Source organism: Tachypleus tridentatus, chromosome 3 (genome assembly GCF_004210375.1).
Source record: "Tachypleus tridentatus isolate NWPU-2018 chromosome 3, ASM421037v1, whole genome shotgun sequence".
NCBI lineage: Eukaryota > Metazoa > Arthropoda > Merostomata > Xiphosura > Limulidae > Tachypleus > Tachypleus tridentatus.
The window spans coordinates 58,256,030-58,269,912 of NC_134827.1; the positions used below are offsets into that span (position 1 = coordinate 58,256,030).

The following is a 13,883-nucleotide window of genomic DNA, read 5'->3' on the forward strand; positions in this document are numbered from 1 at the left end:
TCCAGTGTAGCTGTTTACATGTAACACCAATCAAATATTACTTTGTTATTATATGGTTACAAGTCTTATTGTACATTGTAGGTTATTAGTGGCGTGTTAGCAGTTGTCAGGATTTTTGAGATTGGAAGAAATATTTTTATCCTGGCATTGATTACGTAAATCAAATTGTAAAAAAGTTATAATATAATTGTTTAAAATTAATTGATTAAAATCAATCAAGCATGTCTTCATTCGTTGAATTTCTCTTTATATGATTTATTTTTGTCGTACTTTGGTCTCTCTAAGTGTTTCGGTCTCGTTCAGGCCAGTCGAAAGGTTGTACAAAGTAAATATAGGCAGCGATTGTGTCTTAACTGTACTTTTCAGGTACTACTTTTTGTTATCTTGGTTAAAATTCTTACACCTAGCTCCTGTCAGTACACTTTCTAAAGAATGGCATGTGTGAGGTTGTACAAAATGAGTTGAAGTAGTCATTAGGTCTTGACTGTACTTTTCAGGTACTACTTTTGTTATCTTGGGTTAAAATCTTACACTTAGCTCCTGTCAGTAAAGTTTTAAATATGGCTTCTATAAGGGCTGAAACTGGTAAAGCAACCAAAGAAAGCTTGTTACACCATCAAACTTGATGCTTCGCGTGAAGGGCCCTTTAAAAGAAATCCAAAATACTTAAGCAACTCCGTAGGTCTTCAAATTTCCAGGTCGACAGCGGTTATATGAATGCCGTAGGTGAATTTCATTTGCTCGTCAGCTCATCGTTGTACAAACGGTTTCTTTAACGACACTATAATAAACATGAAATGTAACTGATTTTACTCGCTGGTTTTAGGCAGAAATATATAATTGCTCAATATGATAAAATCAGTTGGACTAACGGTTGTGCTCACTTGTCTCTTGTTAAATGCAAAGCTACATAACGGACTATATTTGACTGTGCCCACTGCTTATCGAACTCCGATTTTATCTTGATGAGCCTGTAAGATTACTTCTGTGTTAGCGAGAGCCCCCCATGCTTGTGGACAGTGTAAGAACTTGAAGACTATGTTAATATAAGCCTTTACCTCGTGCAACTAACTATTCACGTAATGTAATATACATCTTCAAGAGAATTTTGTGAACTTGTCTGGGAGCTGTAAATTCGAATAACCCTTCAGTGTCATATAATCAAGGTATTTAAGTTGTACCTGTAAAAAAAAGAAGGGCTGGCGAAACGACAAGTAAGTAACTGAACAGGAATATTAAACAAATATTTGGAAGTACTTACTTGGATTGGAAAAGTTGTTTCTGTCTTATATGGAACGTGAACGAGAAGATAGGTGTTAACCTTAAAGTTGATTTGGCTCTAATAACGTCAACAAAAAACTCATTGAACGTTTGAAACCTGTGTCACAAGAATATCGCTGTCGTGCAAGATTCGAATCTTCGTTCCAGACTTTTCTTCAAAACCAGCAGTTAACGTGAATTATTTTTCGTATTTAATCAGCGATAACAGGAATAATTATGTGGATACAGATAATTAAGATTTATTTCCCTTTTGTTTAAAATCGTAATTCTATTTTCTGATATCTTTGTACCGATATCGCCTTGAAAACATACTGTTTATCAGTATTGTAGGGTCAATACTAACTAACTCTTACTGTTATTTTTAGCCGCGGCATAGCGGCTCGGAGAACAGTTCTGAATTGCTGTTGTTTTTCTTTAAGCCAAACGTTTAACTCCCAGCTCCGTCATTTCTTGATGTATTTGAGATTTAATTGCAGTTTTGAACTCAGAAGGTCAAACCCTTTCGACTGACGTATTTGGTAACGTCTAAAGTCTCGTAGGTGGATTTACTCTAATCGTGCCTAAAAGAATTTCTATTTGAGGGTAGGCTGGTAGGTAACGTGCTGAGTAATAAAGTTGAATCGGGTTGTATGCTTGGTATTGCCTGTAAAGAAAATATAGCTAATAAATAGACTAGTAGAATATCCGTGTCTAAAAGTGTTCCAAATGTTGTGGATATTAAAGATTCCTTCTTATTTATTTTAGTAACCTTTAATTTTTAGGAGCAGTTCAATAACGCAATGAGTTATTCGTAGCGTACTAGGTTGATACTGTATTTCCTGCTTATCCTAGAATTTCCAGTTCATCAATTCGAAAATAAATATTGGGTTATTACAAATGGTTACCATTGTTGTTTGTTATGAAACACAAAAATTCACAAAGGGCTATCTGTGTTCTGCCCACCATGGGTATCAAAACCCGGTTTCTTGTGGTATAAGTCCGCCGACATACCACTGTGCTACTGGGGGAATCACAGAGGGTTCTTGCCTTCATAATATTTATCTTTTGCCATTACTAGAAAAACATACAATGACTTCAGAATATTTTCACGGTATCACTGATTATTAGATACCACTTAGGAGAGCTAATTATTCGAATATTTTAGAATAAGCCGTTGTTTACAGTTATAACTCTTGAGTGTAAATTATAGAACAGGCTTTTCATTACAGTTATAGCTTTGAAGATGAGTTATCATTTCGAGAATGATACCTGTAATATTACCCCACCTTTAAATAATGTAAAAACGTCATTTGTTATGAACATTTTTTCACAATAAAAGAATACAACATTAAAATCTTTGCAACTTCTCTTTGTTGACATGAAAATGACATAAGAATGTCGAAATGTTGTTCTTCACTTTACTTTACTTAAAGTTTCAATACTCGTACCAGCCATCTTGATAATACATTTTTACTTCAAGTGGGTTTTTCGTTAGCACAGACAATAAATAGTTATTAAAAACAGGACTAGTCATAAAAGAGATTTCACATATGTTTCGGTATCTGTGTAAAGTATTGTAACATTGTATTAATTTCAATTGTAAATACTCCATTTTATTACAGACATTAGAGAAGCCTATTTTTCGGAAAGTTAGTGTTAAAATTCCGTAGTTTTTAATGTCGATAATGATTTCAGAGATATAACATGAAATAATTCAGAAATGAAATAAATTTTATAATATTGTTCAGATTGTTGGTACAAAAGAAATTTCGGTTTAAAATTAACTTTACTAGAGTGTTGCTTCATACAAGTTTACATAAACCTCGTTCATGCGAATGAATATAAATAATTTATGTATCTGGTAAAATAAAAATAAAATTTATTTACTGTTGCGTTTTTTATTATTTACAGGGAGAAAAAAAACAATCTTGTATTATTTGGGGGTTATGTTACAAGTTCATGAAAAAATTACCACACGGAGTATTATATAGATATTAACGACTTTCAAGGTTTCTGTGTTAAATATTTTATTGTTATAGAAGAAATTCCCACCTTTCATAGTTTGGACCAACAGAAAGAATTAATTCATTGAATATTTATAAATGAAAAAACGATTTCAAATAATAGCATAAACATGGAAATGTCTGATCATGTGTCAAATATTCAACATAGTTCTTGTGAAAAGATGACTTTGTGGAGTCATGTTCAGAAAATAGAACTTTCTGTATTCCAGATACGAACTATTCAGATAATATCATCTATTCAGAAGCTTCACACAAACCATCTTCCAAAGAAAAGGTAGCCGGACAAAAACTGACAGAAAAATATGATACTCTGGGCCGAATTAATGTAGAGGAGACAGACAAAAGTATCAGTTGTAGTTCTTTCGACGATGCGGATTTTCGACAAGATTTAGAAGATGAATTAAATAACTTATGCAGCGAATTGACCGAACAGGGCATAGCCCAAGTCGAAACGGTTTTCGTAGCCACAAAACATTTGTGTTTGTGTGCCAGTGTCTGGCCAATCTGTAGTTGAATAAACCAGAGGAAGAATGACAGGTATCCCTGACCTGCTGTTTGATAAAGGAGAAACGAGAACACGAACTCAACGAAGACTGAAACTGGTCTTCGCCGAGAAAGGCACATGTTTCATTCTTTGGCATGATGTCATTGACAATTTGACGAACTACGAGGCCCAAGATAATACTTTTCACACCATGTTCCTTTCCACCGATCACAGCCAAATGGGTGGTTTCAGTTTCGAAAACAAAACAGCTGCCAGACAGTTTCACGAACAAGTCGACCTACTGACGTCGGATCCTCTCAATATTTCTTTATCCGTTCCTAAAGATAAAGGGAAAAATTCCAGGAAGTTGGAAAAAGTAAAGTTACCCCAAAAATGTGATATTTCTCTTCCTTGCTGTTTCGAACACGTCATAAGTATTGATATTGGAGACAAAGAGCAATTCTATACTAACCAGTTTTAGAGTAGAAATAGGTTTTTAAAAGACAAACCATCTCTCGAGATGCTACCTTCGGACTATAGTTAATAAAATTATGTGTCAACTTTCTTTTAAGAACTTTATATAGAACACAGCAGTATAAATGAATTTCGTGTATATACACACTTTATAACAAAATGTAGACAACATTAACGACACGTAAACCGCTAATAATAATTCGCTCTGGTAATAACAGATTTTGTGTTGTTGAAATATTGTAGAACACATTTCTTTATTTGCAGGCAGAAATCCTTATTAATATTTTAAACCTGAAATTGCTAATGTGTTTTCTTATATGTTGTAGAATTCACTAAGACTTAAATCACACAAAAAACGTGACATTTGTAAATTACTTTTAATTAACTTCTATGTTTGGTGACAACGCTTATTTTATATGGAGAGTGAACCTGAAAATATGTGTGCACACGTGTATGTACTGCAATATAACGACAAAACCCTTAAACCAATTTTTTTAGTAGATATTACATCCTTTGAATTTTTTTTAAACTAGTTTCTTCAAATATCGGAATTTTTCTTTGATACCAACTTTCGCGAGTCATGTTCTCTGTCATTACCAATTTTCGTGAAATAAGCTTCCTTCCTTTATAAAATAATATGCGACAACTATGTGTAGTTAGAATACAGACAGTTTTATATAACATTTTATGATTAATTAGTTAGTTAGATCTGATGATCAAGAAATTTTTTAAGTTACTTAAGTTAAAACTCGTAACGATTCTTAATTTCTTGTGTTTTTATAATAACAGACCTTGAAATTTAAACCAATAGTGTTATGGTAGAGATACTAAAAATAGCACGAACTTTGTTATACAATGAATTATGGTTCAAAAAGAAAAGGAAAAAAAACTTTAATTAAATAATTTGGCCTTACTGTTTGCTATCGTCAAACTGTATTACATACGTCTTCTAAAATATGTGTAGTTGATATATACATGAATAGACGCCTTTTATCCGAGTTAACTTTTATTAGTTTATTATATCTTAGTACAGAGCTGGGGTTGTTTTTAAGGGACAGAATCCAATATTTCCATCAATCTGACAGTGTTATTGTTATTATATGAGCGTTTAACTACTTGTACTGTTTTTGTTAAAAAAGTTTTAAATTGTTGAGACAAACATAATTTATGTGGCTTGTACGTCACTAAAAGTTAACTACGTTGAATTATTTTATTCCAGGATCTTTACTGGTTTGTTACATCTTCTTTTTTAAATTTTATTTTGTACATTTATACATTAGATATGGAAATGGTGCTTGCATTGTGATCGCTACATATATTTACTTCGTTCTATATTAAACCTCAGCTAAGACTTTTTCATTTATCAATAAATTTTCACCTGACAAATATTTAGCGATCTGCAGATAATTTGTTCACCGAAGAAGACAGGAAGAGCTAAACATCCATTTTTTTCTTTGTATAACGTTTACACAACCAGTTCCCCAATCATCAGGTGTCTGAATTACATTCACAAACTACTCACTAAAAGCATCGTCGATTTTCTGTGTAGCATCTGTTAAAGCAAAGCTGTAAAGGATTTATTTTCATTTTCTTACGTTAATAATCGGACAGAAGATGAATGTGTGGTGAAAAAGAAAAAAGTTCGCAGAATTTTTCAGCTTGAAGTGACACTTATCTGAGATAGTTCAGTGGAAACCACTGATAATTTGTGAAGAGAATTTATTAGACTCGTGTCTGTACTTCATTAAAGAATACTTTCTGTGTAACGGAAACAAATTTTATTCAGAAAAAGTGAGTAAACCTAATACATGAGAAACACTCAAGAATCTGAAAATGTATCAGTGAAGTATTCGAGGATAAGACCTCATCGCACTAATTCAGAGAATAGTGTATTTTTACCTTTTCTGATAAACTAAGGTATTCTTGATTTTTGATATACAGTGGCACCTCGGTTCTTGATAAACTTCGAAAACTGAATTAATTTTTCTCATAAGAAATACTGTAAATTAAATTAATCAGTTACAGACCTCAAAATTACGAATTATGAAGCATTTTAAGTAAAATATTGCTTATTTATACCTGTATAATAATACTTACATGCATAAAGTCAACCACAAAAACTATAAACACAATAAATAAAACAATAAATGAAAATTTAACTGCACTTTACCTGTGCTGAGGGGAGCTGATGGCGTAAGTGAAAGGTGGAGAGTAAGAGGGTTATTATTGTTTGGAACGGGAATAACCTTCCATAAAAACGTCAGGTAACTCTCCTTCTGGGGTTCTTTCTCTTTTCTGTCTCTTTGCACCGCTGCAAACTGCTTGAGACTTACTGGACCTATTTCTCACTAAAATCTTGTCTAATGTGGTTTGTTTCTGCCTGCATTTTAAAATGTTTCTGAAGTAAGATATGGCATTGTTATTGAAAAGTTTTATGCTGCGGTTTCCTACAGCTTTGTCAGGGTGAAATTTTTCCACAAAACTTTGTAACTCTCTCATATTTCCACACATTTCTTTGATCAGTGAACTGGGAACATCATCCATTCCCTCCTCCTCATCTGAAGACACTTCCTCAGTTGCCTTCTGGTGCTGCTCTTTCTAAAGGTCTTGGAGTTCTTCCGTGGGGATCTCAGTGTTGTAGTTTTCCACCAACTTTTACACATCATCACCACTCACATTCAAGCCCATACACATGCCTAGTGAGACAATATCCTCGACAACAAGCTCAACCTCATAGCCTTCAAAGTCTCTATTTGCTGCTGAGTCTTCTGAGTTCATGGTCCTCAAAGACACTTCCCTCCAGGTCTTGTCTATGATTCTCAAACAATGAAGTACATTAAAGTGATTTTTCCAGAACTCTCTAAGGGTTAACTCTGTGGTAGTGGTCACTTCAAAGCACCTTTGAAATAGTGATTTGGTGTAGAATTTCTTATAGTTCGATATGACCTGCTGGTCCATTGGCTGAATGAGAGGAGTCGTGTCAGGAGTCAAGAGCTTTACAGTAACGAAACTGTCTCCTACACCAACCCGTCCTACAAGCCTGGTGAATGAGCAGGTGCATTGTCCATCACAAGAAGGGCCTTGAGTGGTAACTTTTCTGTGAGGTAATTCTTTACACTTGGGGCAAAAAACTTCATGAACCCACTCCATAAAAACTGCCTGGTTAACCATGCTTTACTATTAGCCCTCCACATGACATTTAGTTCACTTTTCAGGACTTTATTTTTCTTAAAAACCCTCGGGTTCTCAGAATGGTACACAAGCATAGGCTTAAGTTTTAAGTCCCCACTTGCATTACGACATAACAATAGAGTTAGCCTGTCCTTCATTGGCTTGTGTCCTAGTAGTGACTTCTCCTCCTTGATGATTTCGGTCCTCTTTGGCATTTTCTTCCAAAAGATGCCTGTCTCATCACAGTTGAACACTTGTTGGGGAATAAAACCTCAGCTTCTATAGAGTCCTTAAGTTCCCTAACAAATTTATCAGCAACGTCTTTGTTAGAACTGGCACCCTCCTTATGTCTCGCCACACTATGTATGCCACTTCTCTTCCTAAATGTTTCAAACCACCCCTACTAGCATTAAAGGCATCGCTTATATCAGCACTCGTTCCAGCGGTGTTTTTCAGGAGGTCAGAATGCTTTCCTTTCTCACAAATGATGGTCTCAAAAATGCTATCACCAGCTAACTGTTTTTCGTTTACCCAAATCAGCAACAGTTTTTCTACCTCTTCCATTGTTTGTGATTTTTGTGGCGTAAGCACTGTCACTTTTTTTGCAATATCAGCTCTTCTGATGACCTCTTTATTTTTCAGTATGGTGCAGACTGTATACTTCACCATACCAAACTGTGTAGCAAGATCAGACACGCAAACACCACTCTCATACTTCGCTGTGAGATCTTTTTTCACCTCTATTGTGGCTCTAACAACATTTCTTTTTGGTTTGCTGCTTTCATTATCTTTCTTTGACCCCATGGTGGCTTATTTGATCAGAATATTTAGAAAAAACAAAAAAACGAGAACGTTCACAGCCGATTTTAGCGGGGTGTGGACTGAGCGACAGGTGTTTTGGTTAAGCTTGGCGTGGGCTGAAAATGGTTGAAGGGGGTTTGTTCGGGTCATCAGTCGGGTAATTTCGGGGGTTCGGGCTGCGACAGCTTGGTTCAGGAACCGAGTTTATGTTGAACAATCGAGACATTTTTTTTTTATCAAACAATATGTTCAAGAACCGAGGCACCACTGTAATTTCAAATTATGACGCACACGAGATAGTTCATAACTTTGCTGTAAGGAGTTTTGATGTTATGTTATTGGGTCATTTAGGTACTTTCTCTGGGGAATTAATTATCTTCTCGGAGTAATACAAATTCGTTAATAATAATAACATACTTCGCTTTAAAAACGTATTATCAATTCATGATCTGTTATAAAAATTAGACCACAACAGGTGTTTTTTATGAGTTGTTAAAATATTACTATTTGTGGAAACTATTGAATATTTTAAATAGAACGTAACGAATATCTGCGTGTCTATGAAACGATACTTTATTTTAAAGACTTTAAATATATTGTATTTTTGTTGTATTAAACAAGCAAAAATTGGCTTTAAAGTGATATTTAGACGTGGAATTTTGCTGTACATAGAGCTATTTTTATTTCTGCCTTTAAACTGTTTTGTATGCTCATATTATAAATTTTGAATGTTAACTTCAAATGATGTTTTTGGCTGGAATGTAACACCCGAGCTGTGCTGTATGTGTACGATGGCTGGATGTTTGTTCAAATATAAGGCCTTCATTTTTATCTCTTTTTCTGTAAAGAATGTGGGCTTTAACATTAAATAAAAGAGTAGAAAATATTTTTTTTTTCATAGCATCTTTATTGTGGTTATTCCTAAAATAAATCAGAACAAATATTTTAACAGTATTTCCTGGTATGGTTCGGTCGTTGATTAAGAACAAAGACACATAATGGGCTTTCTGTGTCGTGCCCACCACGGGTAAAGAAACCTGGTTTTTGGTGTCACGAGCCTGTACAATTATTGCTTAGCCACTTGGTGTCTATGAGGGAAGGAGGTTATGTCACTGAGTAAAAAAATCTACAAGAGGTAGTTCATGGTTTTAGTCCCTTTCTTAAATTAAAAACGTTACATAAATGAGTTACTTTAAGGGCTTTCTTATAAAAGTGTACAGACAAATTACAGCAGGGGCTTTACTCTTCTATGAGTTGCATCAGGGTCTTGTCAGTTTATCAACGGGTCCGGCATGGCCAGGTGGTTAAGGCGCTTGACTCGTAATCCGAAGGTCGCGAGTTCGAATGTTACACCAAACATGCTCGCTCTTTCGGCCGTGGGGGCGTTATAATGTGACGGTCAATCCCACTATTCGTTGGTAAAAGAGTTGTGGGTGGTGATGAGGTTTTTTATAATGTTTCAGTTTCAATGCATAGAAATGTGTTAGTACTAGTACTTGTTTCGATTAAGAACTTGCAAACATAGTTCAGTTTTCCGCAATAATTCACAAAACATTTGAAACCACAATTTTTTTATTCACATATCATGATTTAATACAATGTTAAAGAGTTCCTTGAAAATTATATTTACAGTTCCTTCACTTACAATTTGTGAGAAATTAATTTTTATTTTACTGTGACATTAGGTTAGATAACTTCACCCATACCTTACTGAGGTGAACCACTTTTTAACCTTAATTTTGTATTCTGCATACATTTTTATACTTTATTTATTACAAAGGGATTTTAAACTACTTACTTTATTAGAGAAGGGATATTACACTACACATTTATTACAGAAATAATTTTATACTAATTACTTTGTTACATAATTATTTTAACAACTTTAATTATTACAAAATTAATAATTTGAAACTTCTCACTATTTATTAAATAATGATTTCAAGCTATTTAATTTAGTTATTACAGAAAAATATCAAAGAATTTACTTTATTTATTACATACAGAATTTTAAACCAGGTACTTTATTTTTACAAAGGGATTTTATACTACTTACTTTATTACAAAAATATTTTTAAACTACTTACTTTATTTTTTACATAATGATATTAAACTACTAAGTCTATTTATTACAAAGGGACATTAAACAACTTTGTTACAAAATTAATAATTTGAAACTACTCACTTTATTGAATAATGATTTTAAACGATTTACCTTATTTATTACAGAAAAAATTTGAACAACTTACTTGAATTAATACAGAAGGGATTTTCAATTACTTTATTAATTAAAGGTTGTTTTTAACTACTTCATTTATTTATTACATAATTATTTTAAACTACTAACTTTTTATATTACATAATGATTGTAAAATATTTATTTTATTGCAAAATGATTTTATACTACTTACTTTATATCTTACATGATTTTTTAAACAATTTATTTATTATAAAGGGATTTTAAACTAATTTTATTTATTACACAAATAAATTTGAACTAATTACTTTATTTGTTACATAATTATTTTAATCTACTTACTTTATTTATTACAGAATTAATAATTTTAAACTACCCAATTTATTTATCACTTAACGATTTTAAACTACTTACTTTATTTATTTGAGCAGGGATCTTAAACTTCTTATTTTATTTATTACATAATGATTTTGAACTACTTTATTTATCACAAAGAGATTTTAAACTACTTACTTTATTTATTACAGAGGGATTTTAAGCTACTTACTTCATCACAGGAAGGATATTAAACTACATATTTTATTCATTACAGATATATTTTTAAACTACTCACTTTACTTATTAAATAATGATTTTAAAGTATTTATTTATTATATAAAATTTTAATCTACTTATTTTATTTATAACAGAAAGAAATTTAAACCACTTACTTTATTTACTAAAAAGGGAGTTTAAAAATAATGATTTTACACTACTTAGTTTATTTATTACAATTGCAACTTTAAGCTTTCCATATCTCATTCTCTTTCTTTGATTCCACAGCCAACTGTAACTGAGTTATTTTTGCATGTTCAGTTTCAAGAGCTCCTGTTAAAACTTCACAGCCAAGGTTTATTCTTTCACAAGCTTCTCTGCTGGTAAGACAAAGACTGAAGATTACTTTTTTGATATTATCAGAATGCTTTACTGGCTTGTAACAAAGGTTAAACAGTTTTCAACTAATTAAAACATTTAAAGTCTCTTACAGAAAGCCCTTAATAATAATACTAAAAGATATAAAAAATAATATATATTATAGAAAAATAAAATAATTTAATTAAGTAATAACATATACAAATTATTATTTCAATAATAAAGGAATTCATTTTCATTTATTTATATGTTTATTTCACTCTTCTATTTGCTCTACCACCATTAAGTGCTTTTATTTATAAATCTTTCAAAATTGTTAGTGTAAGTTATTCATTTTCTGTTTCCAATCACTTACACAATTTTATTTCACAATTTGTATCATATTCTTAGAAAAGTGTACCAGTTCACTTCTTGAATACTGGATTATAGTCTATATGTAGAACAGACACGGTAGTGATAGCAGAAGAGCAGACAGACTTATCTGTTGTGTCAGTTCATTCCAGTAAATACCAATGTAGCCTGGTATCCAGAAAAAACTGGATAGAAATGGAAGATGAAGAGAAATGGGCCAGTCAGGTTTGAATATTGATGAGAACATGGTGAGAACTAACTTGAAGTGATTTCAGCACTAATAGAGTGGTAAGAGAGTTGGTATAAATAGTACAATTAGTGTACAGCATAGCCTCTATGTGATACAGGGCAAGAGAAATGGTGTGCAATTCAGCAGTGAACACAGAAACTGCAGAGGGAATTGTATGTGCAACAACTGAACCACAATCAACCACCCTGGCAGAGCCCACAATCATCTGATTTTGAACCATCCTTATAAATAGGAATGCAAAGATTGTTCTGAAGATGTTCAGCAAACAGAAGACAGAACTTTCAGTCAGGAGTAACTGCTTTCCTCAGATGGCTCATAGAAAGGTCACAGGTGAGGATGGTGATAAGCCATGGTGGGACTGACTGACCAGTGGAGACAGCAATGTTTTCTAAGGACAGGCTCAATTCAGCCAGCTGTGCTTGGACAGGAAGACCAAAAGGAAGCATGGCAGACCATCTATTCTGAAAAAAAACCCTGCACACCAAGGAAGAAAGACACACCCAAAGAGGGATACTATGGTGTGGATCAAAGTTTTGAAGTATAAAGTAAAGAAAGTTGAAAACAGCAGAGATGAAGAGGAGGTGTTTGAGACTCAATGTACGAATTCTGGACTGGAGAAGTGTGGAAAATCCCCCTGCAGAGCTGAAGCCACAGATAGTGAATGGGGTCCAACAATTTTAAAGCTGAAAACTTTGCAGAACATTAGACCACTTTGTAATGAATAAGGGGTAGCTCAAAAACAAAACCACCTCGAAGATCTGTGATAGCCAGCCCTTACGATGGGAAAAAAAATCAAGAAAGGTTTAACATTTTCCTTACTTGAAAATGTATTTCCAACAGATATATCTCTACACATACAATAGTTATTTCTCATGCACCCACTGTTGAGAACTTGCACACAATTAATCTTGAACTATGTTCCAGCTAAATCACATTTTAATGTGAGCTTCACTAGAACATGAGATAATCATCATTTAAAAATAACCACCCACCAATAAAAGAGCAACATATAATCCATCCACAGTAGATTCCCATCAACACTTGCATTCTATTAACTTCATTCATAGATGAGACAGGAATAATGTGAACCAATAATGCTGAGAAAAGGTTGGGAAGGTGTTTAGTGAAGTATGCATCTGAAACACATTCTCAAACAAGGAAAATACAATCTTCTGAAATAATCCTAATTAATTCTTCTTCACACAGTAGCCAAATTCTACATTCACACAGTGGAGGCCTATGCAAGGGAGAAAACCTAAATGAGTTCTATTCTCCAAATGCAGTGGAAAGGAAAAGTCCACAGAACATGACACCTGTTAGTGAGGGCATAGTATGATAGAAGGGCAAAACTTGTGGGACAGTGCTTTCTTCTGGGGCAGGGTTTTACTAGATGGAAGTACAGAAGGAGGAAAACAAAGATTAGCTAATTTTTCTCAGGGGTAGAAAGAAAATTATATGATCAACTGATCTTTTCACATAACAAGATTGGATGGACATAAAATGTAGGTACATATTAGCTTAATGATCAGACATATATTTTAGTCTGTTTTCTACTGTACAATTTAATCACTACACATACAGGAGACTAAGGTCCCTTCCTGATTCCAAAAGGAGAACACTTTGGCCCATTCTGATGACCAAAACCAGTGGAAAATCAGACCTTTTGGTTGACCTGTACTGTAATAACATGGATACTCCTTCCCTACTTCCTTATGCATTGTGCTGCTCACTCTGACTTTTTCTGGAGGGATTCCATAACTGCTAAGAAACTCTCCCAGTTAACCACCTAATAGTTATATATAATGGAGATGGTGAAGGTCTCTTGTTCTCTCTTTTACACACACCATGGTGAGCAAAAGATGTTGAGGATGAAATCCATAAAAGTACCTGGACTCAGATTTAACCACTGTAACAGTCTTTCACTGGAAAAAAATTACAACAGAATACCATGAAATCTAT

At 33.4% G+C, this 13,883-nt stretch overlaps 1 protein-coding gene and 1 long non-coding RNA gene across 6 annotated transcripts in view; one reads left to right on the forward strand and one right to left on the reverse strand.

Moving 5' to 3' along the window:
- LOC143246942 (uncharacterized) overlaps nucleotides 1–13,883 on the forward strand; it is a 268,555-nt gene that overhangs the window by 38,657 nt on the left and 216,015 nt on the right. The window contains exons 2-3 of one of the 4 annotated variants that reach the window (XR_013026267.1): nucleotides 11,234–11,328; nucleotides 11,714–11,834. Coding sequence is in view for 2 of the 4 variants with exons in the window: in XM_076494213.1 (XP_076350328.1) it covers nucleotides 3,494–3,798 (305 nt within the window). In the remaining 2 variants the exon portion in view is untranslated. Of the gene's footprint in view, nucleotides 1–3,493; nucleotides 4,232–11,233; nucleotides 11,329–11,713; nucleotides 11,835–13,883 lie in introns of those variants that run through there. The other 3 variants (XR_013026265.1, XM_076494213.1, XM_076494214.1) reach the window with 3 other exon arrangements.
- Nucleotides 9,769–13,883, reverse strand: part of LOC143246943 (uncharacterized) — a 220,781-nt gene continuing 216,666 nt past the window's right edge. The window contains exon 2 of one of the 2 annotated variants that reach the window (XR_013026273.1): nucleotides 9,769–11,322. This is a non-coding gene — a long non-coding RNA (uncharacterized LOC143246943). Of the gene's footprint in view, nucleotides 11,326–13,883 lie in introns of both variants that reach the window. The other variant, XR_013026272.1, reaches the window with a different exon arrangement.